Source organism: Microtus oregoni, unplaced genomic scaffold, assembly GCF_018167655.1.
Source record: "Microtus oregoni isolate MIOR12 unplaced genomic scaffold, Mior012 000065F_ref0000479, whole genome shotgun sequence".
NCBI lineage: Eukaryota > Metazoa > Chordata > Mammalia > Rodentia > Cricetidae > Microtus > Microtus oregoni.
The window spans coordinates 9,768,277-9,795,913 of record NW_024543875.1 but is presented as its reverse complement, the minus strand read 5'-3'; the positions used below and the strand labels follow the sequence as shown (position 1 = coordinate 9,795,913).

Sequence of the window (27,637 nt, the reverse complement as noted above, 5' to 3'; positions counted from 1 at the left end):
TTGGGATTTAGCATGGATTCTTGTGCTAAACATACATCTCTTCTAAGCTTTACATGCTCCTTTGACTCTCTCTCTCTCTCTCTCTCTCTCTCTCTCTCTCTCGCTGTGTGTGTGTGTGTGTGTGAGTGTGTGAGTTCAGGCTCCTGCCCCTGTGTGTGGGGGTGAAAGGATCACCTTGGGCCGCTCTTTGCCTTCTGTTTGACATGGGCCTTCTGTTCCTTGCTACTGTATATGTCAGGCTAGCTGGCTTTTGAGCTTTTGGGGACTTTCATGTCCTCATTTCTCATGATGTAGAAGCCCTGATGTTACAGTTGTTCCTTGTAGAGCCTGCACTATGGGACGGTATGTGAGTTGGGAACTAAGCTGGAGACTTAAAAACACACGCACACAGACAGACAGAGACACGGGGACACGGGTCATCCTTGATACAAGAATGCCAAGTGTATTGTGCTCCATAGGGATCCTTAATTGATAACCACGCCCCAGCTCTCGGGATCTTTCAGCTGCAGGCCTCATCAGAACCCACTCCCCTGCCATCAAGGTCTCGTGCTCAGAGCAGCTGCAGGCACAGGTAAACAAGGTGTTTTGCTCAGTTCACTCCAGCAGGCAAAGGGTCTGAGGCAGGCAACGAAAGTCAAGGGGCCAGGGGTCAGCAGCCCCAACAGTTCCTCATCACATCTGACTTTCATGTGGGTTTTAGGGATCAGAACCCAGGTCCTCACACTTGACTACTAGACTTTGCCCACTGAGCCACCTCTGCGATCCCGGACCTCTCCCCTCTTCTCTCATAGATCTAAAGCACATCCATAGCATCTAACCAAAGATATAATATGCCTATCATATTAAAATTTCATGAGAATGGCAATTAGGGAAGTGTCTAAAAGAGTTCTTAGGGGAATGATAATGGAAAAATAATTTGAGAAATACTAGTCTAAGGTAACGTTAAGTGGGATTTCATATGGCATATCAGGAATTCTATGAAATGCCCAGACACTATAGGCTAAAGGGCAAACCCATTCCTGGCATCTGTCCTGGCAGGGAGAAGCCATTAGCTCCTCCAAAGTGGGAGAGATTTGATGTTTTTATTCCCTGGTTGGTCTTTTTGCGGGATGGTGATAGGTTTAGAGTTCAGTCTCAACGCAGATTATCCGCACTGGTCGCTAGGTCACATGGGGTCAGTAGAGGGTCGTCATACAGTCTCATTTCTCTATCCATGACCTTTCTATTCATGGGCCTACCAAGGACACACTGGGGCAGCCAAGGACAGAGTCCTCATCCAGGGTAGTCTGCCGGATGAGCTGTCCTCGCCACGCAGTTCCGCATCCACCCTGCGGCAGTGGTGGCAGTTCCCTTGTAGGCACTGTAAAAGACACAGACAGCTGCACATTTTGTTGTTTATTCACATAATCCCGCCCACTCCCTCCTCTCCCCTTCAGTCTTCAGACTGTCCTCCCTGTCCAGTCCACCGGTCCAGGCATCATTCACCTTGGGCTGCATCTCCCTTCCTGGTGCGTTGGTGAGCTGGCCCGATCGCACAGCACTGACTGGGAGTACACCTTGTCATCTTTGTTTCAGTCACTCTTGAGTTTTGCAGTGTGGCTGCAGGCCACCCCCACATAAACAATGAGTGCAGAGCCGAGCTGGTCTTAACCATGTCTGAGTTTTCCCCTCCTCTGTCAGGTGGGTTGAAGGAATTGTTTATGAGGCCTCAAGTGAGGTAGAGAGGCACAGATCCAAGACAGGATGGTAATTGATGTGTCTGCCTAATGGGTTAATGTACCTGAGTCTTCTAGATTTGCTTATGGCAGAATCAGAATGCACCATTTTTTCCCTCCAGTCTTTGCCTAATCCCCCTTTTGAGAAACAGGTTCTTGCTGTGTATTTGAGACTGACCTTGAATACAATATCTCTCTGGCTCTGCCTCCTGGGTGCTGAGTAACCATGCTCAGGCAGAATGCACCATTTCCCTTGCATCATGGACAGCTGATGGGCCTGCCTGGTGTGGGACTCATGGGATCTGAAGAAAGCTAAGCAGTGTAGAAGTGACATGATTTCTTTTCATATTCATATCTACTTTATGCTCTTACAAAATACATTTCTTCATTGGTTTCTGTTCACTTCTTTCAAGGCTGCTGCATCAGCTTTCCAGCTCCTCCATCATTCTCCCAGTGTCCCGACCTTGTGATTTCCAACAGTGTAGGGCCAGCAGCTGGTAACAGCCAGCTTACACTGCGGTCCTTAGAATTATGCTTGCCCCGTGTTTTTAAATGCTAATGAAGTTGCATAAGCTTTTACCTGAATTCTTCCCTGATGGTAACCAGAGAGGCCTCAGTGATGGCGAGGCTGCAACTCGGATGAAGTCACCGTCCTCCTCCCTCTCCTCCCTTGAGAACCTTGTCTTCTGGCTGGGTGGGTGGGAGCAACACTAACATCCTGTCCCAACACTTTCAAGGACTGTTTCTGGTGTTCGCTGTCTTAGCTTGAAGTCCCCTAGAAGGAGATCCTGAGAGAAGGGTTTGAGATCACATAGTGTGTTTCAGAAGCGAGTAATGAAACTGCAGCCGAAGAGGAAGTGAGGCAGGGATGAGAAGGAAATGGAGAAAGAATGTGCTGTAAAGGGCTGGGGAGATGCTTCAGTCCGTAAGGGTGCTTGCCAAGCGGTCTCAGGACTTGAGTTTGACCCTGGGAACCTATGGTAGAAGGAAAGAATTGATTCCTGAAAGCCGCCTTCTGAGCTCTGTGCACGTAGATGTGCCCTGCACACACACACACATGCACGCACACACACGCACACACACACACACATGCACGCACGCACGCACACACGCGCACGCACGCACGCACACACACACACGCACACACACACATACACACATCCTTGGAAATGTGTTACTAAGTAAATTGCCATTGTGGGAGACTGCGCTTTAATTTCCCCACAGAAATCGGAAAACAGTACAAAGTACGGACTTGAGTTAGTCTGACCAAAGGATGCACTGCTGGGAGTTTGTATCAGAAAGCTGGACTGCCGAAGTGCTATAAATTGGGTGACTTAAAACAAGAGAGATCTCTGTCACCGTTCTAGGACTGAAGTCAGAAATCAAGGTGTTGACTGGTTTAGTCTGAGCACGTTTGATGCTTTGAGGATGTAAAAATAACTAATTCAGTGACCTAACTTCCTCACTTTCTTTTAGTGGAGGAGATTGTGAAAGGGAGATGAATAGAAGAAGGATACTTTGTGTGTTTTTCTTCCTGTGGAAACACAAGCCTTTTTTTTTTTTTATGGAAGAGATCACTTCTGTGTAGAGTTCAGTAAAATCAATATGTAAACTGGACACTTTTCAGTTGACGTGCTGATTGATTCAAGACGCTGAAGTAATTTTAGCTTAAATTAGTCAGAACCCACATCAGTTTTTAGTAATGTATTTAGTAATCAGGAAGGATAAAATAACGTCTCCTACGGGGTGCTGTGCAGGGAGTAATTGACAGCAACAATGAAAAACTCCAAAATCCTCCGTAGAAGTTGTCACTACTGGGGAATGACCACCGGAGGGCAACAGAGATGCCAGCATAGGATCTTGTAGAGCCGCTTTAGGAAGGTCCACCCAGGAGGGACGTAGCTTTCCTAAGAACCCTTTCATGACCCCAACAAAACAACTCATATCCTTCCATTCCATTCATCAGATACTATCTCCTATGTGCTGGCTATTGTTTCGGAGGTCCTTGGGATACATCAGAGAAAGAATTATCCTGCTCTGAGGAGCTGACCCTCCAGGAGGGTTGGCAGACCCTACCAATAAACACAAGAACAAAGAGTACTTGCGTGTTTTAAATATAGTAACGATAATATAGAGATGCCTGCTGTTATCAAGTGCCTTCCACATAAACTCATGACACCCGAGATGGTAGTACCATCATCTTCTATAAAGCCGCAGACTGGAGTACACTTTGAATGGACATCCGGTTTCTTTCCGGAATCGTAAAGTATATTTAGGCTGGAATTGGTTGTCTAGGGATCAAAGTCAGATTGCCAAGGCCTCTTCTAGCACTGCAAGGTCCAGTCTGAAGACCTCTCTGCAGAGCTGGGGAGGCAGTGGGCTGCTCCGAGTGCCCCCCTGCGGCCTGCGTCGGACACACGGGCCGTGGACAGAGGGCAGGACCGGAGGCGGGGCGAGGGCTGGGCAGGGGCGTGACCAGAGCGAGAATGGGCGGGGCCTTCCCGCGCAAGTAGTCCCTGGCTAGTTTGTTCCAAGTCGCAGCCCGTACAGGTTCCTGCGGCCGCCTCTCTTCCCTTAGTGGCCGAGGCGCAGTCACATGACAGGCAGGAGGCCGGAACCGGACGGCTTGCGTGAATTGCAGGAGTTTGACAGCAACAGACGGCGACGCCGCGGAGTCAGAGTGTATGGCCGAGGCCGTGAAGCCCCGCCGGGCCAAGGCCAAGGCCAGCCGGACCAAAAGCAAGGTGAGGATGCTGTCGCTCCCACACTAGCCCTCGGCTCCCCGCGCGGAGTCGTAGGGTCCCGTGCGGTCGGGCGGCTGTCAGGGCCACTTGGCCGCCTCCCAGCCCTGACCTCACTGGGCTTTTATCTTCTGTTCGTCTTCTTGGCTTCCCACACCAAAGTCTTTTCCTCCTTAGCCCCATCTCTGACTTCCTAACGTGTCCTTTGTTATATGGGAACATTTTCAGCCTCTGGAAATGCACGGAGAAGAACCGTCCTTCCCTTGGGAGGTATGGTTTATGGATTTCAGGGATGTGTCAGTCCTTCGTTTTCAAAATTCAGGGCGATAGTGTTATTTCCTGTGAATCTGGTTGTTTACAATGTGACATGAATATCCAGAAATCAACACAGGGCAGAGACCGCACAGTAGGGATGGATTTGAATTTTCTATGTTTTCTGGATTGTTGCATGCCACAAGTGTGGTTTTAAGTTGACTTGTTTTAGGTATGTTTTGAATTTTTCATTTTGCTCCTATTTACTTGTTGCAGTGAACAAATTAAAGTTTACCCCAACGTGGCGGTCAGACCTGTCTATCTATCTATATCTATATATTTATATCTATATATTTAAACAGGGTTTTTAGCCCGCTTCTGGGTTGCTGGGAATAAAGACATGCCATCACACCTGACCATTGGATCTAAATAACATTGCCTTAATCCCAAACCCCAGAATTGGTGGTGTTACTAAGTCCAAAGTATAATTCTGTGTGTGTGTCTGTGAACAAGTTTTAACAGCGATTTGTGGGAACTTTAATAGAGTGTCAAAGAAGTGCGCGGATCCCTTTTTGTAAGGTAGTGTAGAATTAGACACCTCAGAGTCAGAAATTTCTTTTTCTTTTTTCTTAGAGACAATTTTATACACACACACACACACACACACACACAAGCTGACCTCACTGTGTAGCCCAGGCTGTACTTGAACCTGAGCCTCCTACCTCATTCTAGAAACATTACTTTCAACAGACCTTTTATTTATTATTATTATTATTATTATTATTATTATTATTTTACTTTGCGTCCTATGAGCGCTTAAAAATAGAAACCTCTGTGTGTATGGTGAGGGGGCTTGAGTGCAGATTTGGTTGGACATTGTTCCGGTGAATGTTTGTGGCCCAGAGGTCAGTCTTGGGTATTGTTCTTCAGGAGGAGCTGGTTCCCTTACTTTTTGAGACAGATCCTCTGGCTGGGACTTGGGGATTGCTGTTTAGCTTAAGTTTGTTCGGGGCCATGACCTAGGATCTGCGTGTGGGCTCTGGGGCTGGAACCCAGTCCTCATATTTCTATGGCTAACACTTTATGCAGTGTGTCATCTTCCCACTGTCAGAAACATATATATTTGGTTTTTCGAGACAGGGTTTGTCTGTGTATCTTTGACTGTTCTGTAGACCAGGCTGGCCTCGAACTCACAGAGATCCACCTGCCTCTGCTTCTCAAGTGCTGGGATTAAAGGCATGTGCCACCATGCCTGGCTCAGAAACATTTTAAGAAAAGTAATTTTGCAGTATATTGGCTTGATCAAGAACTCAGACAAACAGTTAACCAGCCATGCATAAACCCCCTTGAGCCTGGAATTGGTAGTTTATAACATGAGTTATCTATAGAGAACAGAATATTAAATACTAATAATCTGTTTTTTTCTCCTCAGATAAGTGATAAAACTACAATCTAGACAGGTTAAATGATTATCCTAAATAATACAGTTAGCATGGTTTAGCTCAGGGGAAAGCCAGAAATCATGGCTTTCAGTCCAGTAACTTAATCATTATTTTACATAAGTCTCTGTCTGTCCAAAGACAGCATATTACAGACACCTTAAAAACAGTCAGTAAAGAGGATCCTCTCTTTATTTTGTTTCATATAATTTCTAAATTAAAAATGAATATCTTAAGCTTTTAAGTCTTATGAAAAATGATTTGTCTATTTTATCAACATATTTCAGGCAGTTTTCCTACATACACATCCAATACTCTACTTTCTCAACTGATGAAGTTCATGTTAAAGCTCATTTCTAAGACATTTGCTTCAATTAGCAATCTCACGCACACTTTGCCCCGTCCTCCAAATCTTATCGGTCTCTGAGAGTTGAATTTCTGCATGATCTGGTTCTTCATCATAACTGTTGCAACTCTTGCAAGGAGGGTTTTTGCTGAACTGCCCTCACTTTCACATTCTTTCTTACTGCAATTCTCTGAACTGAAGCTAGGTTGTTACATGCATATAAATACACACACATACACATGCATATTACTGAATAGGTAGGCTGGCTTCACAGAGATCAACTGCTTTTGTTTGAGTACTGATATCAAAGGTGTAAACCACCACGCCTCTTAGATTGCTGTTTTTTTAAAAGCCTTCCAAAAGCTGGGCTTGGTGGTGCACACCCATGGGCATGGGAAGCAGAGGTAGGCTGATCTCTGTGAGATCGAGGCCTGCCTGGTCTACATAGTTCTAGGACAGCCAGGGATACATAGTGAGACCCTGTCTCAAAACAGAGAACAAAGCCAAAAAAAAAAATTCAAAGCTCCACCCCCCTAAAAAGTTCTATAGTTTTCTCATTTTACAGAGGATGGGACCAGAAGCATAATTTAAGGACCACAGCCCCAGCTTCCCTTTGAGCTTCTGTCACACCCGTCTTACTCTGTGTAGTTTCCTGCTTTAGAGCTTCGGCCTCACCCTTCCAGGCTCCCTGCCCAGCTACTGCTTGTTGTCTCAGTTTAAACCGCGCTCACTCGGAGCGTTCCCTTATCATCCTCGTGATTCTCCCTCTGTCAGTAACACTGTGAGCCATTTTATGTTCCTCTTCTCATCTGTAGCAATTTTGACAGCCACAGTCTACTCTGTCAGACAATGAACTCGCTGAGCGAGGGATCACTCTTGTTCCCAGTGCCTTTCATAATTCCTCTAGTCACTTGATAAAGTTGACTGAGTTAAAAAAAAAATAAGAACCAGCCATGAAGCACGTGTCCAAGCTTTGTCACTGAAGAACTAACATAAGAAAACAAATAGAAAATGTCCATGACCCCCATGCTTGCCTGTCTAAGAAAACAGATTTGCTTTAGGGTAAATAGCTGCAGTTGTTAACGCTGGCTATTGTTTGGACAAAGTTATAAACTCCTGTATCATTGAAACTTCTCAGTGCTGAGCAGATTCAAGGCTTAGCTCAGGAAGGGTGGTGTCGTGTGCTGTTGTGTGAAGTAGAGAGCTGTGGCTTCTGGATTTGTCAGACACATTCCTCAGTGGTCAGTAATCTGGTAGGTGACTTCAGGATGACAGGCTGTGGTTAGCAATCTGGTGTTTACTACTGGATACTTTAGATGTAGCCCTAATGATGTTTTTATTCTATTAGTGTGCATCTTTGTAAAAACATTCCCCCAGCCCCGAGCATCTGGACTTCATTTATCTTAGTAAACTTAGGGTAAGAAGAACAGAATCTTAGATTTGGATTTACTCTGAAGACCTAATAGATTTTAGAGTAAGGCAGAGTGGTGATACATGTCTGTAATCCCAGCACTCAGCAGACCAAAGGAGGAGGTTTGTGAGTTCCAGGCCATCTGGACTACATAACAAATTCTAGGTTAGCTTGGTAACAAAACCCTGTCTCAACAACCAATAAGAGTGTCTAATAATTGATGGATGGATTGTTTTCTGCTTAACCCTTCCTGTGCATCCCTGTGGTCCTGCTTCCCCTGCTCCATTGCCTAGGTAATTAATTCCTTTGTTTCTTCTAGGCATGAATTGTGATTAGAATAAAGTTGGGCAATGCTATATCCTATTATTTGGCCTCTTTTGTGCCTCCCGAGATCCAGTCATTATTGAATACATGATGCCCACTTGTTGTTTCCTCCAAAATGATTCCTTGGCATTCGAGATATAAAATCTGCAGGACTAAGTGGGACTTATAGTCTGGAGTAGAAACATCCATGTGTGTTTTAGAACAAGCATAACCGCATGACTGTTTCCACATTGCTTAAAGAAGTATGTCTGTGTTAGTGTGCACGTGCATACAGAAATGGACATTCCCAGAGTTCCATCTCCAGGAGATAACTGTTGGTGACAGCTTGTTGTGTGTCTGATTTAGCTTTTCCCTTCTCCCTACCACACACAACACTTCAGGGCATTTTACTGTGACAAGCCCAAGGTAGAGGAGAAAGTAAAAATATTTCTAAGACCAGAAGTGATGTAAAAGTTTTAAGGAAGAATATAACTTGTGAACAGAAGCACAGGCAAATTCTCAGAAGGAGACAGTTGTTCTGCTCAGAGGGCACAGGATGCTTTAATAGCATGAGAATCTACCTGGAGAAGTGACTCAGTGGCGAAAGCCATGTCGCAGCCTCTGGGAACAGTGCACAAATGTCTTGAAAATGGAGCTCCTTATGGGAGGGCTCTTTGGAGAATCCCGCCCGTCTGGCAAGGACTCGGGGAGGTGACTCTGGAGACCCCTCGGCTGATCCTGGGGAGCTCTTGAGCTGCAGGCCTTTCTAGCTCTGGCTCTGCTTGTTCCTAAGGCAATTTTCAGTGTTGCTCTGTCAGTTGTGACTGTGGCTGAGTTGACTGGGAACAAAAAATGATAATTTTAATAAAGTTTCTTCAAGGAAATTAAGCATCTTTGCAGTCTATCACAGAAACCAGTTCCTTTGGCTGCCACTGGCTGTCTTTACATTCATCCCGAGTAAACTGGAGGAACTCACTACGGTTAATGATTCTTGCTTACTTAACTGTTCTAAAAAAAGAGGTAACTATATTCCAAGAACTTACATTTCTGCAGTATATCCACATATTTTTGAATGATTTCATTTTAGTTTTTATCTTTTGGTTGTTCTGGGGTAGAACCCAAGGCTTTTTGACAGTGAGTGCTTTTCCACTGAACTGTATCCTGGCCCTGCATGATTTAAAAATGGCTTCCTTATGTGTATGCAACTTGTGCGAGGGTAAAAAACTGAATAAATACAGATTCTTTGTTATCTGCATGTCTGTTTTTATATATAAGACATGTCTTTTGGACTGGAGAGCTGGCCCAGTGGGTAAGAACTCTGCTGCTCTTGCAGAGGTCCTGGATCTTGTTCACAGCACCCATGTTGAGGGGTTCACAGTTTCTTGTAACAGATCCCAGGAATCTGGTATTCCCTTTTGGCCTCCATGGGCATTGCATGCATGTGGTACACACCCAGACAGGCGTGCATGCATATACATCAATTAAAAAGAAACAAATTTTTTTTTTTTTTTTTTTTTTTTTGGTTTTTTGAGACAAGGTTTCTCTATGTTGCTTTGGAGCCTGTCCTGGAACTCGGAACTCTCTCTGTAGACCAGGCTGGCCTTCCTTGGAGCTCATAGAGATCCCACAGCCTCTGCCTCCTGAGTGCTAGGATTAGGATTAAAGGTGTATATCATTACTACTTGGCTAAGAAAATTTCTTAAAATTACCAGAGACATGAATTATTATGCTAGTGGCTTGAGAACACTTTGAGTGTTTTACATTTTATTTCACTATTGGTGAAGATAGTTATATTCACAATGTCTCCTAGTTCCCTTTTCCCTCCTGTCTAAAGTAGGCAAAATAATTGGAAGCTGACCGTCTTTAATCAAAGTGGAGTGCAGGAGATTCCCACCTTGGCATGAAAGTTCACTTCTGAATGTATTAGGAAGCTTACACAGTCATACGGAGAAGAGGAGGTGGCGCCTTTGGGAGGGTACATTCCTGCAAATGCAGTATGTTTAGTTAGGGTCATAGCTCAAGGGGAAAGTGTGGCAGAAAGGGACACCCCATCTATATTGGGTGATAATTGTAAAGGTAGTGGGGAGGTGGATTCTCTGGGTGCTTGTGAGCCCATGTCACAAATGCTCAAAGGCTCGGGACCTCGCTGTTTGATTTTGGTGTACGTTATCAACCGCTGACAGCTGTGGCCTGGGGTCAGCACTTCAGTCTTTAGAGACGCTTCCTTGGGGTCCGCTCATGGCCCCCACAAGTGACTGAGGAAACTGAGGTTTCCTTATTAATAGAAAAAGTTAGAACTGGACTCAAGAGGAAGCTCAAGGGTAGTTTTTACTAGAGTTTCAGAGAAATTAAAGGACAGGTTAGGTGACAGTCATGGGAACTTCCAGGAGAGACAGAGAAAAGGCAATGCTTTCAGCCTTGGCCATCTCAATCCAATTTTCACTCAGTTTAACTTCAAAAATCCCTATAGTCTTGAACAGTCTCAGCATTGTTCGGTTGCCCTAAATCAAAGCATTGAAACCTATTAAATATAATAGATTTTTATATTTAAATCTATTCAAGTGGTTGATCTGAAAGAAAACTGACATGGGCCTGACGTGGAATCAGAGAGCTTATTAAGAGAGGAAAAAGCACTCCTAAGAATGGCATTGGGTTAGCAAGCTGAGGGAAGAACCCCCTAATGTCAAATGTAGATATTTATGTATAATTTAAAATTCTTCATCTGAAACAATCAGCTATTGTTATATTTCATATCTTGCTTTTAGGAAAAGAAGAAAGATGAAGCCCCCCAGACTTCTGTTGTAGTTTCCCTTCCAGAGACTTCTAGAGAGCAGGAAATCCCATCTCTAGCTTGTGAACTCAAGGGAGATGATCTGAAAGTGTCAGCTGATTCCCAGCTCCACAAGGATGTCAGTGGATGGAACGAAAGTGAAATGTTTGATATACCACTCACCTCCTTGACTGTAGGTGATGAAGGCTCTCTAATACTTGACACAGAGGACCTAAAGGAAAGGGCAGAGATCAGAGCCCATGATGGAGATGGTGAAATCAGGCTGAAGGTCGACCCTGGAGACAATGTTATAACTAAAGTTGAACCTTCCAAGCACTTTACAGAGACCGAGGAAAGCACACTGATGCAACATGGACCTTCAGAAAGCACACCACAGTCTGGTTTCCCATGTACTCAGCAGGAAACGGGAAGTTTACAAGTCAGAGAAACTCAGACCAGGAAAGAAGATGAAGAAGCCCTTAGTTCAAAGCTGCTTCAGATTGCTAGTTCACATACTTCTTATGAAGCCAAAGAAGTTTCTCAGCCACCCAGAGTGAAGAAACTGTATCCTGAGTTGCCAGCTGAAATGGTGGAGGTACCAGCTTTGGTGGTTGTGAAGCCCTTGGTCTGCAGTGAGCGACTCTATCCAGAGCTCCCATCTCCACCGGAACTAGTACCATTTACTAAAGAACAGCTAAAACTCTTGGAGCCTGGCTCATGGCTGGAAAATGTTGAGTCATATGTAGAAGAATTTGACAGCATTGCTCATCAGGACAGGCATGAGTTTTATGAGTTGCTTCTGAACTACTCACGATGCAGGAAGCAGTTGCTGTTGGCTGAGGCCGAGCTGCTCACTTTGATGTCTGATTGCCAAAACGCCAAAAGTCGACTGTGGAGCTTTAAGGATGAACAAATGGCTGTACAGGTATTTTGGCTGTGTGTGTCAAGCTTCTCAGCTTGGGGAATTGGTAGCTGAGCTGCCTTTCCTTCGCTGCTGTCTAGGATGTCTGTGTGTTAAACCTATCCAGCCCTGGCTCCATCAGTCCAGGAATCACAAGATCAAATGGCCACAGGGGCAGGCAGTAACGTGTAGGCAAGGGCTGAGTAGGACAGTGGTCAGCGGAGGAGCACCTGCCACGTCTAGAGGGAAAGCAGCTCTTGCCAGCTAGCTGACTGATGATTGACTTGCTACATCTTGGGATTTTTCAAGAAAAGCAGGAATGTGTTTTTTTGCATGAAGGATTCTAACTGAGAGTGTTAGCAACTAACTAAATACAAATATATGCAGATATATACACTTCTACACACAGTCTAAGCCAGCAGCTGTGTCTCAAGGTAAAACTCAGCAGTACAGTGTTAGTTTTAGATTTTGGTATAATGCCACAAGTGTGCAGTGAGTAGAGAGAGGATAAGAAAGTAGGAAAGCCCATTAAATGTGACACCCTCTGGAGGTCAGAGCTGCCTTTTATTAAAAGGGACTGGGAGGGATGGCAATAAGAGAAGGCCATTTTTGACGTTTGGCATTGAAGGAAAGCTGGAAGAGATACTGGTGACACATGATTTGCTGGCCCCTACCTTTCATTGTGCAGAACCTTGTATATCTTTTTATAGATTCTGTGGAAAGAGACACATTTGGAAATACTGAGAAAGAAAGGAAGGTAGAGAAAAAGCCCAGTGGAGAAATAAGAGCACTTGCTGCTCTTGCAGAGGACTGGTATGATTCCCAGCATGCATGTAAGCAGCTTGTAACTAGTAATTCCAGTTCCAAGGGATCTATTGCCCTCTTCTGACCTTCATGGGCAGCCAGATGTGCATTTGGTACACATACAGTCATGCAGATAAAACAGTCATGAACATAAAATAAAACTAAAGCAACATGAAAACGAAAAGAAAGGATAGACTCAAAGTATGGTGGGAGAAATTTATATAATGGAGAAGGATTCCTTTCCAGAAAGAATGAGGTAGATCTAGAGGTGTTTTGGATACTGTGTAGTTGAGGGATAGCACATTGGCCTTGGTAATTTTAGCATAGAAAGTAAGATGCCAGTTGTGAGTTTCAGGGACAAATGTTACTACTTCCATGCTGACCTTGCTGGGGCACTCTCTACGGAACTTGTCGTGTATTTGTGGTTGGCAATGTTCTCTGACTCATGGCTGTTATTTGCTCATATTGTTTTGTATGTGTAGAGTTGGGCCCTCACTGTGATTATAAGCTTCTCAAAAATGGCGCTGAAGCCTGTGTCTTCCACTTGCTGCCTGGCTGCATCAGGGGCAGCTGGTTTCATATTTCCTCCTTTATCTGCCGGTAGGGTATCTGCGCAGATCAAGTGAAAGTTTACGGTCATCACCACTACCAGAGAGTAGAGATGAATGAAAATGTCCTGGGAGAATTGAAGAAGCTGTTTGATGCCAAATCTGAGCACCTCCACCAGACACTGGCTCTTCACTCTTACACTTCTGTGCTCTCGAGGTTGCAAGTGGAGTCGTACATCTACACGCTGCTCAATAGCTCAGCTGTTCTGAGGTCTTTAGCAGTTTCCCAGCAAGACCAAGGTATGTAAATAGTGAGTTTTCATTTATACTTGACTGTGGAAAAGAACTGAGGGTAACTGTGAGTCAGCTGTAGTTATGGATGGTTGTAAGCTGCCACGTGGGTGCTGGGCATCAAGACCTGGTGGGCCCTCAGGGGGAACAGAGGTGCCCTACCCACTGACGGAGCTGTCCAGCCCCCAGGGGGAACAGAGGTGCCCTACCCACTGACGGAGCTGTCCAGCCCTCAGGATACCTTTTCATCCTCTTGCTTTTCTCTTGCATTTTATTTACTTGTTTTCCCCCCTCACATTCTTGTTTTTTGAATTTCTAACTGGAGCTCTGTAATATTCTGAAGTAGAAATTCTATTCTTTCTTTTCTTGTGATGGTTCCCTGCTCTGCCCTGGTGTGTCTTCTGCCCTCTCACACGTATGAAGTTAAGCACTCTGCTAACAGAGTCCGTTGTCAGACCAAGTAGAACTTTGTGGGGGATTGTTTTGGGAGAGGGGAAGAATTTATTTGGCTTACAGTTCAAATAGTTACATCTGTCCTCATGGCAGGGAAATCATGATGGCGGGATATAAGCAGCTGTTCACATTGATCCTCATTCAGGATGCAAAACCTGAAGACCAGCCCCCAGTGACCCACTTCCTCTAATAAGGCTCCACTTCCTACAGGTTCCACAACCTTCCAGAAATCACCATCAACTGGGCACCAAGTGTTGAAGTAAATTAGGGAAGATTTCACATTCAAAGCACAGTGTTTTGCTTTTAGCCCTGGTCATCTCAATTCAATTTTCACTCAGCTTAACTTCAAAAATCCTCATAGTCTTGAAAATTCTCAGCATTGTTCAGTTGCCCCAAATCAAAGTGTTGAAACTTATTAAATATAATAAAAGAATAGCAGTGGTTGGTCTGGAAGAAAACTAACCTGTAACTCCTTTTGTAAGAGTGCAGTTCAAGCTGGGCATTGGTGGTATATGCCTTTAATCCCATACTGGGGAGGGAGAGGCAGGTGGATGTCTGTGAATTCAGGGTCAGCCTGGTCTACAGAGCGAGTTCCAGAACAGGCTCCAAAGGTACACAGAAAAACCCTGTCTGGAAAAACCAAAAAAAAAAAAAAAAAAAAAAAAAGAAAGAAAGAAAGGGAGGGAGGGAGCTAGAGAGCGAGAGAGAGAGAGAGAGAGAGAGAATGCAATTCATAAGGAGAAAGGACCTGGAGGCCCTTGTTGGCCTCGAGGTGGGAGGAAGAGTGTTAGACAGCATATTACCTGGAGATCTAAACAAGACCAGGCCTTAATGGAAAGGAGAATCATCCCTTAAAAGCCTAGATACAACCTTCATTAAGAGAGAATAAAGCCAGGCCCAGCACCAAGGAGGCAGAGGCAGAGGCAGGTGGATCTCTGTGAGTTCTAGGCCAGTCTGGTCTACATAGTGAGTTCTAAGACAGCCTGGGCTATATAGTGAGACTCTCTCTATAAAAATCCAAACCAAACCATGGCAAAAGAGAGAATAAGAGAGAGATGGGAGAAATAAGAGAGTGTGTGTATGCACGTGTGAGTGAGTGAGGGAGTGAGAGAGAGAGAGCACAAGGGCATGAATGTGCCACAATGCCAGGGATGGGTGGGGGCAGGGGAGAATCTTCAGATCACATCTCTATGCAAAATCTCGAGAAGCCTTCAGAACAATCCTAAGAACAAAGAAAATTGTGATGTTTTGTAACACTTCTACTGATGGGAAGTTTCACATCATGTGATTTAGTTTCAGTACAGTATAACAAAGTGTGGAGGAGCCAGGTATCATAAATTGAAAGCTGTTAAATCATAGCACAGATGGCTTCTTAAGTCTCTGTCCCAGACAGAGCTGCAGGGAGGCGTGGTCTGGTTCAGGCTGTAGAATCCAGCCTGAGGGTGCAGGCCCTTGTTCTGAGAGAGCCAGCAGGGTAAGCATCAAATCCTGTCGCCCATGTCTGGGCATCTGGGGCTTGAATCATCAGCGCCCAAAGTCCCTAGTAGCCCTCCTTGTCTCACTCTGCTACCTACAGCACTATAGTCTCTGTATTGGACTGGCCACATCTGCTCCATGCCTGCTGCTCTCCTTGGTGGATGTCCCTTGGTTCTGGCATCTTCAGCATCCTGAGGTCTTCATGGCAACTTAGGCTTCATGTTCTCAGCCTTATTTGATGGCCCCGCAGTGCCTCTCTGCAGGGAATTTGATTTGCCCATATTGTCCAGCCTTACCCTGCAGCTTTGAGGAACCTTGGAGCAAGACACCATGGCCCCCTTACTGTTCTACGTACTGTGGACAGTGGCACTGAGTTCCCCCAGCCAGAAATAGAGTGTGACCCACTTCTTTCAAATATACTTGCTGATGCTTGTTTACCAGGAAGGAACACTTTCAGGGCATTCTCAGTTTAGGCTTGACCTTTTAAATACACACACAAGTTGGAGTGTTGAATGCTTAGGGCCTTGCCCTCCGTGTGTCCTGCCCTCCCAGTGCAGAACCCGAGGCTTCTCTTCTTCAGCACTGCCCTGTCTGCAGCTTTGAACTCGCCCCTTTCCTGGCTAACCCACACGTTGTTCATGTCTTTCTGTTCCCCTTGTTGCTCTCTTTCGTCGTAGACCTGGGTAAGAAAGAGAGCACTAGCTGTGCTGTAACTTTAATAACTGCCTGTCTTGAGATTTTCTCCTCCAAACAAATTAGTCTGTAATTTTGGGTAGGATGGTCAAGATTCTTTGCCAGGATACCACAGGAATAACTTCTGTCCCAGTTCCCAATAGAGTTCTTGCTTAGCTCTGTGGTGGTTTGAAAGACAATGCCCCCCAAAACATTGGCACTATTTAAAGGTGAGGCTTTTTGGAGTAGATGTGGTCTTTTTGGAGGAAGTGTGTCACTGTGGGAGTATACTTTGAGTCTCCTATACTCAAGCTATTCCCACTGTCTCAGTTCACTTCCTGTTGCCTTCTGATCAAGATGTAGCCAGCACCATGTCTGCTTTTATGCTGCCATGCTCCCTGCCATGATGATAATGAACTGAACCTCTGAACTGTAAGCTGCCACCTCAGTTAAATGTTTTCTTTTGTAAGAGTTGCTGTGGTCATGGCGTCTCTTCACAGCAATGAAAACCCTAACTAAGACAAGCTCCAAAACACTTCATGAGCCAAGCCCTGATTGTCTGTATCTCTCTTAACACTCTGGTCTTCCAAACTCTCAGCAGAATGGCCCATCAAGTTCTGCTTATATAAGTTCAGTGCTTGTTCAGCTCATAGCTCTAAACTCTTCTATGTTTATCCAGCACAGTAGTTCCAAAGGCATACGGAGCACATGTCAATCTTGTTACAGCAGCCCCACTCCTTGGTGATGTCTCTTTGTGTTACTGCTCTTCTGACAAGAGACAGCTTAAGGCAGAAGTGTTTGCTTTGACTCAGTTCAGTAGGACATAGTCTCTCAAGGGTCATGGCAGCAGGAGCACCCTCAGTCAGGAAGTGAACAGCCTCTTTGGGTTTTTATCTGAACTAAATGTTTTACACTTTTTGGTTTCTTTGTTTTAAGTGGAGAAGCTAAAAGTCCCCAGTACCATTAGGAGCTCTCAGCTAAGCCCCTTGTCTTTGCAGGCTCTAAACTGACAGTCAGCATTCCCTCTGATGTGTGTCAGCTGAAGGAGTGCATCAGCGTCTTGTTCATGTTCACCAGGAGAGTGAGTGAGGATGCCCAGTTCCACGAGGACACCCTTCTCTGGCTGCAGAAGCTGGTAAGGGAACAGCTGTAGGCAAGGAGGTCTTTCATTGCTTGGGTAATCTAAGAATAGTTTCTTATTTTGTGTTTCATATTTCTTATTCTATAGCTTTTCCAGTTAATTCATTTAATGAGTTAATGACTTTTCTTTGATGGTTACAAGTGATTTGTCTTGTTACTTTGTGTGTCTAATGAGCTCTGGCTTCCAGGTCAGGAGGAAATGCAGAGGGAGGTGAAGAATGACTGCTGACCCACCACGTGCCTAATCATGTTTGATGACAAACTTAGTGATGCTTAACATGAGAAGAAAGGTGTCAGGATTTGGAAAATTGAGGTGTTTTACAGAGAAGACCTATGTCTGGGCACTCTAGAAAGGTTGCATGCACCCCCAGCTCACTGCGTGCATGAGTTTATTAAACTAGTGAAAACACGAGTCTTTTCTTCTTCAGGTGTCAGTATTACAAAGAGTTGGCTGTCCTGGAGATCACTTCTTCCTCCTCAACCACATTCTCCGGTGCCCAGCTGGCGTCAGTAAATGGGCTGTTCCTTTCATTCAGGTATGATGATTTTTTGATTCTGGGGGTGTGGTGGGTATTTTTATTAGTTTTCCTTAAGAAATGTCTAAAACAACCCATCCCCCAAAGACCTAATCGAGTGCTATTTAAATAAAAATGTAAAAGACATATATTTCTATTACTTGTATTCTTAATGTATCTGCATGGACTTATGTGCACAGTATCCATGTAGGTTTCTGCAGAGGCTAGAAGGCATTGATGTGTAACTGGACTTAAAAGTGGTTGTGAGCTTCCTGATCTGGGTGCAGGGAACCAAACCTTCCCCTCTCTCTTGGGGAGCAGTGAGTGCTCTTAACCACTGAGCCCTCTCCCTGGTTCCCTCAACAAAGCCTTTAAACCAGGAGTGCATGTGTATAGGGTTAGTGCCAGCACTTTCTGGGTCATCACAGGTGAAGAGATTAGCACAGAATTGCAAAAGTTCAGCTGCAACCCAGCTTGGTAGGCCCACAAGTGTTTAGTTTAATTTGGTAAGGTTTGAGTAGGACAGCTTACCAGGACTGTTTGTCTTTTCTGTAGTAATCACCACAACTCTAATCCATCTCACAGTACAATTGGTACTAGCATAGCAGGGAGATCTAGGTCTGTTATCAGCGTGCATACACTTATCAGTTGACCATATGGTCTATAGTTTCTCCTATGCCAAGCCCCCTTTGGCCATTTTTATTATTCCTAGCCACCACTCAGATAGCAGGAACCAAAATGTATATCAAATTCAACTCAACTCCTTCATATTTTCTTTAATATTTCTGGTGGTGTGGAGCCTAAGTCACTCTGATAATGATGAGGAGGAGGTTTTGTTTTTCTTGGTTTAAAGCAGCTGTGCTGTGCTCCAACAGCTGCTGCAGGTGTTTGACATCAGCTGCTCATCCTCTGCTCTGAGATAGTGTGCAGGTAACCACTCCAGCTGTGCCTTGTGCTTTGGAGTAGGTGTCAGACTTAGCTTTGTCCTCTGACTAGCATCTTGCTTATTCGATACGTGTAAACCAGCATGAGCTGGTTTTCTACAGTATGCTTTTTTCATTTTCTGATTTCAGATCAAAGTGTTGAATAACCCTTCAGGGGTCTTTCATTTTATGCAGTCCCTTGCCCTGCTGATGTCTCCTGTCAAGTAAGTGTGGAAGAGCCTTGAAAAATAGAAATTGAATACTCTATCAAAGTGTTGGTTTCCTTAACTGCCCACATCCAGAGAGAATGGCTAAGGGAAGTGTTGGCATTCTAGAATTTAATACTGCAGATTTTCTGTGGGTTTGATACTCCTGTCCCAAAGTGGTACATCTAGCTGCTTATTAGCCTTTCTCGTGTCCTCCCCCTTTTAGCGGGTTTGTCTCTCATTGTGTGTCACAGACTAAGAGATGGTAAGTTCCTTAGACTAGAGGGGGATCTGGTGTACGTGTTGAACTGTGGAGCCGTGAGGACTGCCAAGGAGTTAGTGTAGCCGTAAAGAGCTGAGCAGCTGGAGACAGGTCCACAGTGGAAGAGTCGGCTTCCGAGAGTGGGTTGGATGTCATTAGCTGAGGGGCTGGGGAGAAGAGTGTGAGCAGAGGCCCTGATCCAGGGTTGCAGAGGGCTGGGGTGTAGATAGCTGAAGGTCATGGGTGGAGACTGGAGGGTAGAAGGCCTCAAAGCTGGAGGACCTACACTTGATGTGGCTTGGCCTGTGAACAAGTGAGAGGTTTTCGAACAGGGAGCAAAACTTGTACTCAAGGAAGATTAGGCCAGGGGTGGTGGGACACACCTGTTATCGCTGCACCCCAGAGCTTGTGACTGTTTGGAGAATCATCAGTTCAAGGTCAACTTGGGTTACACCAAAAGCGGGGGGATGGGGGGTTGCTTTGGACAGATAGTGAACTGGAGACAGAATAGTATGTACTTTTTCATTACTTCATTGATGGCTGCAGGCATTTATGCCTCTCCTGCCTCAGGAGCCCAACCGGCCACACAATAAAAGGGCAGGCATGTTTTTGATCCTGGGAGGATGCAGAGCCTGCTTGTTGGTGACCCTGACACTGTTACTACCAGCTAACCTGCCTCAGGGTCTGTTGACTAGGATCACTATAGGAGATAGAATGTGGGAACTAGCCGCCTCTTCCTGGGAAATGATTAGTAGCTGATTAAAGGATGCAGAGAGGGACTGTGTGTGCCCAGAGACCAGGAGGGCGTCCATAGCAGAAGTACAAAGGAGGGCTGTTGGTTTTTGTTTTAAGATTTATTATGTATGCAGTGTCCTGCCTGCATGCATGCCTATGCACCAGAAGAGGGCACCAGACCTCATTACAGATGGTTATGAGTCACCATGTGGTTGCTGGGAATTGAACTCACGCCTTTTGTTCGTTGGGAATCAAACTCATGACCTCAGAAAGAGCAGCCAGTACTCTTAACCTCTGAGCTAACTCTCCAGCCCCCGCTGTTTTATACATAAGAAAAATGAAACTTTCTGACAACATGCAAGTGACACATACCAATGGACACATGGGGAAAGGGAAATGTTTGAACTTCAGAGCTGGAGTCTGTAGGAGGTTTTGTCTAAAGAGAGAAGTGGAGGGGTACTTATTCACAGAGGACTGCAGATGTGGTCCAAGAGGAAACGGTTCTGGTTACATTGCTCATCAGGTGGAACAGCCGCTTGGAAAGTCCTGCCGCTTTTTTTCTGGCCTCCATCCTTTACTGCCTGCACGCAGAGGCCGCCCTGACCAGGGAGGTAATGTCTGACTGGGCGTGTTTGCCTTATGTATGCCTTTTGGCCCCAAACAGCTTGTCTATCAACTGCATAATACCTTTTTTATTTTTGATAAGGTACATTTTTAATCATGGGCACTTGTATGTGTCAGGATATACACATATACAGTATGTGTGAGTGTGGGTGCCCATCGAGGCCAAAAGAGGGTTCTGGATCCCATGGAGCTGGGGTTGCAGGAGCTGCCTGATGTGAATGCTAGCTTGTGCAAGAACACCAAGTGCTATTCACCATGTAGACCAGATCTAGAACTTGTTAACATCAATCCCAGGCTGACCTTGAACTCAGAGAGATCTGCCTGCCTCTGCCTTCTCAGTACTGGGATTTAAAGCTAAGCACTGTTATTCCTGGCCTTAGTTTTTGTTTTTTGATCATTTAAACCATTTGGCGGCTGGGCTGATTACTGACTCTTCCTTAGCCTAGGTGATCCAAACGTGCTCGTATCACACTTTCTATGTCCATATGGTCAGATTCTTGTCTGTTGTCTTTTAGAAATCGAGCAGAGTTTATGTGCCACATGAAGCCCAGTGAGTGGAAGCCATCATCTTCAGGGCCTGCATCTGGGAATTGGACACTCGTAGATGAAGGAGGAGAAGAGGTAACTTGTGTCTGCAGTGTTCACTTTAATCAATTTTGAGCTCTGGTACATGCAAAACATTGTTCTAAGCACTTTCTTGTAAATCTCGATTGTCCCAGTGACCCTATGAGGTGAGTAATGTTGAGACCCTCTTTTACAGATAGGGACAACAGATGTGTAAAGGAAGGTAACTTGTTTCAGGTCATGTGGTCATTAAATGTAAAACCTCTAGAGCACGTTCCCGAGCCAGTAGCCCACCCTGATGTCCTTTGTAGATGTGTTCAGATGGCAGAAGCTGGAACTGGAAAATGGAGTAGCGTGGTACTTTGTGAAATGTGTATTGAGGTTTTATCTTGCACAGTAACAGGTTCCTGGGACTGGGATCTCATAGATGACCTCTGAATAATTTTGATGAAAATCTAATGAATAAGAAAATCTAGTTTCTCAAGACAATTTTAAAGAAGTTTTAAGATAACTCTTGTTGATTTTTCTTTCCTCTACAAGTGATTAGTGGTGTATTTGACTTTTTTGTTTGTTTGTTTGTTTGTTTTGTTTTGAGACAGGGCTTTCTCTGTAGCTCTGGAGCCTGTCCTGGAACTAGCTCTTGTAGACAAGGCTGGCCTCGAACTCACCGAGATCCACTTGCCTCTGTCTTCCAAGTGCTGGGATTAAAGATGTGTGCCACCTCTGCCCATCTTTAGTGGTGTATATTTAAGGGATTTTTCTTCTGCTCATTAGAAGTTCCTGGGCCTGTTTCTGGCTGAGCCCCTGATTTGGCCAGCACAGAACCTCAGCAGGCAAAGGCCCTTGCCATCAGATGTAATCTGTCTTAAACCCGAATTTTATGTTCTAAGATGCTCTCTAAAATCCTTTGTCTGAGGAATAGAAACTGGACAACAGTCCCCAAAGTGACCCCCATGCTTCTGTGGGGGTCATGTTGATGAATTGCACCAGGGTCCATTCAGGGATGAGTGCTCCCATTCAGGGATGAGTGCTCCCATTGTCTTGTTCTTTATCCCTTCTGATGGCTTGTAGCAGGTGGGCAGGTGGTGGGAACTGATGTGGGCATGCAAACACTTGTGGGAAGACTGAGTTTCTCAGGAGCTAATATAAATTCTCTTTGGAAGACTGTAACAAAATAATGTTTTTGTTTGTTCATTCTTTGCTTTTCCCTAATGTGGTCTTTCTTTAAAATAGTCTTTTTCTTTTTTTTAAATCTTTTTATTTTTGATGGGTTCCCTGAAGTTAACCCCAGAGACAGATTCTACAGTGGTGCTTGCTTCTTGGTTAGCACTCACTAAAAAGGAGTGAATTCAAGAACTTAGGGAGTTAGGCATCATGGTGTATGCCTTTAATTTCAGCACTGCATGGGGAGAGGAAGGGGGATCCTGATATGTAGGACAGATGAGGCTAGATTGCAAGACACTCACCCACCAAAAACAAAAACAAAAAAGAGAAAAAACCCAAAATCAAAAAAACATAGGCCAAAAGACCAACAACAGCAAAAAATAAAAGCTGCTTCCCTTAGGAAACACGTAAAACCCAAAACAATAGCAGCAAGCAAGGAAAAGCAAAAGCAACCCAGAAGAAGTTAGTACTGGAGACTGCTAAGAGCTTGGTTGGATCCGAAAAGTCTGTGTGTGTGGGGGCTGTGGTTCATCCACATCATTGGTTCTCAACACGAGCTCCACTAAGGCTCCCTTGGGTGACTTATGAGACTTGTCAGGTCCACACGTGGGGCCAGTTTTCTGGAGCCTACCGGGTGATCTAATGTTCAGCTGGAGTCAAGAACTCTTGTTAGCCGTTATATACATGGTATTATTCTATTTTGCATTACTTGATATACTTGAAGCAAGTTAGTTTTATAAACACAGAGGTTTAGTGAGGAGACTGTTCTTGAGGAGGGGTCTCTAAGGACCACATTGTGACTTGGATTTAGTCTCTGTAACCCCAGCCTGGGTAGCTGATGTGACGTGGCATCTTCCCTTTAGGATGAAGACCCTGAGACCAGTTGGATTCTACTTAATGAAGATGACTTGGTCGTCCTTTTGTCCCAGTTTCCCTTTCATGAACTCTTTCAACATCTTCTTGGCTTTAAAGCAAAAGGTAGATAGTTTTTCTTGTCATGACTGAAAGGTGGTATTGGTACAAGCTCCATATAGGAAGCATCAAGCCTTGCATTTGGGTGGGCTGCTCCTGGGGTGTTTTCCTGTGCCCACCTATGCAAAACCTTCTTTCTCTTATATTTGTACGTTTTTTTAAACTTCATGCTTAAGTGAAGAAGGCCAGCTAATGTACATGTTACCTAGGTTAAATATGTTGTTCTTACTGTACATCCCACTTTGATTTGGAGCCAGAGAGATGGGATTAGTCCCAACCCTCCTGGCTTTCTCACTGGATTATGTACTTGTGTTCTGTAATGTTTCCTGTACGCTTCACTTCTAGGTGATTATTTACCTGAAACAACAAGGCCCCAAGAGATGATGAAAATTTTTGCCTTTGCTAACTCATTAGTGGAACTCCTGGCTGTGGGGTTAGAAACCTTTAACAGAGCCCGCTATAGGCAGTTTGTGAAGCGCATTGGATACTTGATCAGGTAATGTTGCTGTTGACACATCATGCCGCTGTCTCCTTGCTTAGACACAGACCTGCAGAGGGATGGATGTTCATACTTAGTTAGGTCTTCTCTTAAAAGTGAGGTATTTCTTCCATCACCTAGATGGGGATTTTATAAATGTTTCCAGTGAAATTATTTGATTAATTGTCTCAGATTCAATTGATTTTTTAAAATATAATTATCATTGGAGTTCTGATTTTCAAAACTGCTGCTGGAGAGAAGGGTCAGAAAAGATGCAGGGAGTCTTAGAGTTCTACTGCTGTGAGGGCCCCGTGGCCACGGCAGCTTTTAGAAAAAGACAGCATTTAATTGGGGGCTTACAGTTCAGAGGTTCTTCTGTCCATTAGCTTCATGGTGGGACATGGTGGCGTGCAGGCAGACATAGTGCTGGAGAAGGAGCTGAAAGAATTGTACATCTTGCAGGCAACCCGAAGTGAACTGAGACACTGGGTGTGACTTGAGCATATATGAAGCCTCAAAGCCCACCCCACAGTGACACACAGCAAGGCCACACCTCCCAATAGTGCCACTCCCTTTAGGGCCAATTTCTTTCCCACCACCACACAGGCCTTCACTCCTTTCCCTTTTCTTGTTCTGTCTTTCTGTCCACAGCCTGCTTTTCCTTGGGATTGCCACAGACTGAGCTATAATGAATTCGCAGTAATTCCATTATTCCCTGCATTGTTCTTTCATTTCTTACTGTAGTTTAAATATTTAGAAAACTTCCAAGGCTTAAATAAGTCACGCTGTATTTGAACTGGGAGAACATGTACTTGAATGAAAGATGGGCTTATTGTTTTATTTGCAAGTGTTTGAAATGTTTTTGAGTTTATGTACTGCTTTCCTGTAAATCAGCTTCACTTCTTTCCTCAAAAAGAAGTTCATAAAAATGCAAAATCTCTCCCTTTCCCCACTTTTGTTCTCCAAACTAAATTGATTTACATTTATTTATTTTAGATTTCAGTCAGCTTTATGAAGATTATAGGATGCCCTCAAAGGCTGGGGTCCCATAGAAGGGCGAGGTTCTAGTGTGTGTATCTGTCCTGTGCCCTGAAGCCCACATGCAGCTGAGGATAGCTGTGTGTGCGGCCTGACGTGAAATGTCAGTAGCAGCCATGTGAGGGATTAGCGTGTTATTCACCATTGTTGCTCTTATGCATCCTGCTAAGCTCTAACGGGGGTTGGTTTTCACCGCCCCTATGCAGATTGCTTTCAGAACCGAGCAGATAGTAGGTGTTTAGTTAATATTAGTCCTTCACTGTGATGTCAGGTGACACCGAGTGAGTGACTGAAAAGTGCTGTGCTGTTTTCCTCACGCTCAGGATGACCCTTGGCTACGTCAGTGACCACTGGGCACAGTATGTGAGTCATAGCACGTGCGTGGGATTAACGCTGCAGCCCTACTCCATGGAGAAACTGCAGATTGAATTTGATGAACTGTTTCTCAGAGCTGTCCTACATGTCCTGAAAGCCAAAAGGTAAGAGGAATGTAGAGTGTTTTTTAATTAGGGTTTCTATTGCTGTGAAGGGACAGTATGACCATGGCAACTCTTAGAAAACATTTAACTGGGGCTGGCTTACAGTTTTAGAGATACAGTCTGTTATCATCATGATGGGAAGCATGGTGATGTGCAGACAGGCATGGTGCTGGAGAGGTAGCTGAGAGTTTTACATCTTGATCCACAGGCAGCACAAGGAAACTGTGTGGTACACTGAGCATAGCTTGAGCCTATGAGACCTCAAAGCCCACCCCCACAGTGACACACTTCCTCTAACAAGGCCACACCTCTTAATAGTGCCATTTCCTATTGGCGAAGCATTCAAACACACGAGTCTGTGGGCCATATCTATTCAAACCAACACAAAGTGTAAGCAAATAAACCCTTTTCTTACTTTCTTTGGTCATGGTGTTTCATCATAGCAATAGTAGCCCTAACTAAGACAGCCTCTCTCTCATTGGGGCCTTAAAAAGGATCTCTGATTCAAAACCCAGCACTTTTTCTTAATGTTCTGCACATGTCTGAGAAGTCTCATGTGTAAGTTTGTGATAACAATATTTCCTTTGTTTTTGTAAGTATGGAACAAGTTGATGATGTATGCAGATTGAGTATCCCTAGCACAGAAAGATCAAGAAACTTCTAGAGCTGATATTATGTTATAAATGTTTCCACATTTGACCTCATGCGCTGTGCCAAAGTAAATACATGCACAGTAAAAAATACTGTATAAACTTATCCTTAGAGCTGTGTGTACAGAGTGCACACAAACATCCAGATCCTTCATTGTACCTTGCTCACATTTGACCCTTTACCTCTCTGCTGTCTTCCTCCCTCTGACTGGTCTGCTTGTTTTCTCCAATAAATAAAATAGCATCGCATATATGTACATATGTTCTTTATCCATTCATCTGTTAGTGGACGTCTGGTTCCATATCTTGGCTGTTGTGAATCATGTAGCAGGCTTCCCTGTTTAGATTTCGGTCTCCTCTGTGGTACATGCTATTATATATGTATAAATATATGTCAAAAAATTCCAAAAATTTCGAATACTTTTGGCACAAAGCTTTTACAGTAAAGGATACCCGTCCCTCCCTCATGTGTGTGTTGGGAAAGTTGTGGTAATGTGAGGGCGGAAGTCTTCTTTCCACTTTCTTACTGTGGTGAAACTTTCTAATATATAAAATTTTTCCTGTTGCCTTTTAAAATGTGCAGACTTGGCATTTGGCTGTTTATGTCTGAGATGCCCTTTGGCACGCTGTCAGTCCCGATGCTCTGGAAGCTCTTCTACCTCATGCACCAGGCTGAGAGTGGAAACCTGCAGCACCTCTGTGCCTCCCTGCAGCCGGCCGAGTGCAAGAGGCAACTCCAAGGTACTTGACAGGGCAGGCTTTTCTCCCTGCGCGTGTTTGCTCTCGCAGCGCCAGCCCTTCTGCTTTCAGAAGCACCGTGGCATGATTCTGGCATTCAGGAGACTGCCTCATTGTCCCGATGTGTTAGGTAGAAGGTGGCATATCTCAAATATAAGTTAGTTAGGTCTAGATTCTGTGCAGTAAGCACAAAGGCCTAATTTTGATGAATGATTCTTTCCATGCGTAAAATTCTAGTCTGGTCAACAAGTGATGTTAATTGGCTTGAAATCTGTTAAGGTCTGTGCCCAGTTGTTCCACTAATTTTTTTTGTCTTATTTTTCTTAAGTTGTCTTGATTTTATGAAGTAGGTGGAAGGTAGACAGTAATTCTTCAAAAACTTAACTTTGTAGCGCAGTGGTAGACTGTGTGTGTCCTTTGTATGTATAAGGTTCTAGGTTCAGTCCCTAACAACAAAATAAATCCCTGATACCAAAATAACAAAATTTAATTTTAGTGAAGATTTGATTATGTTTAATACATACTAACATTGTACTGCTTGGTATTTGTGTTATAATGTTAAAAATGTTCTTGCAGAGTACCAGTTTGATTTCCAGAACCTATAGGGCTGGTTTCAGGGGTCTGACACCCTCTTCTGGTCTCTGGAACTGCACATATGTAGCACATCAATATCCATGCAGGCAAAATAAATGAATCATTTTTTAAAAAAGAGTATGAGCCAGGTATGATAGTCCACACCTTCAATCCTATCACTTGGGCAGCAGGGAGACGAACCTCTAGTTCAAGGCCAGTCTGGCCTGCATAGTCCAAGTTAACCAGGACTATGTAGAGAGACCCTGTTTTACAAGAACACAAACAAAAAAGAATAAAAAGCAGACAACTTAGTTACATACTAAGATATTTATCATTACCCTTAATATTAAAGAAAACATAATAAAATACTAACAGAATTAAAGACTTATCAGCATCTCTTTCTAAATTTCTTTTCTAACTTTCTAAACCTCTGCATTGCCTGTATTCCCAGCAC

At 44.4% G+C, this 27,637-nt stretch overlaps 1 protein-coding gene across 3 annotated transcripts in view; it reads left to right on the top strand.

Annotated features, from left to right (window-relative positions):
* Positions 1-4,364: 4,364 nt before the first annotated feature.
* Epg5 (ectopic P-granules autophagy protein 5 homolog) overlaps positions 4,365-27,637 on the top strand; it is a 91,288-nt gene continuing 68,015 nt past the window's right edge. For 2 of the 3 annotated variants that reach the window (XM_041640830.1, XM_041640829.1), the window contains exons 1-11: positions 4,365-4,459; positions 10,973-11,902; positions 13,287-13,530; positions 17,121-17,257; positions 17,691-17,798; positions 18,851-18,924; positions 21,043-21,148; positions 23,119-23,233; positions 23,573-23,723; positions 25,067-25,222; positions 26,456-26,613. In XM_041640830.1, coding sequence (XP_041496764.1) covers positions 4,400-4,459; positions 10,973-11,902; positions 13,287-13,530; positions 17,121-17,257; positions 17,691-17,798; positions 18,851-18,924; positions 21,043-21,148; positions 23,119-23,233; positions 23,573-23,723; positions 25,067-25,222; positions 26,456-26,613 — 2,239 coding nt within the window. In that variant the 5' untranslated portion in view covers positions 4,365-4,399. Of the gene's footprint in view, positions 4,460-10,972; positions 11,903-13,286; positions 13,531-17,120; positions 17,258-17,690; positions 17,799-18,850; positions 18,925-21,042; positions 21,149-23,118; positions 23,234-23,572; positions 23,724-25,066; positions 25,223-26,455; positions 26,614-27,637 lie in introns of those variants that run through there. The other variant, XM_041640831.1, reaches the window with a different exon arrangement.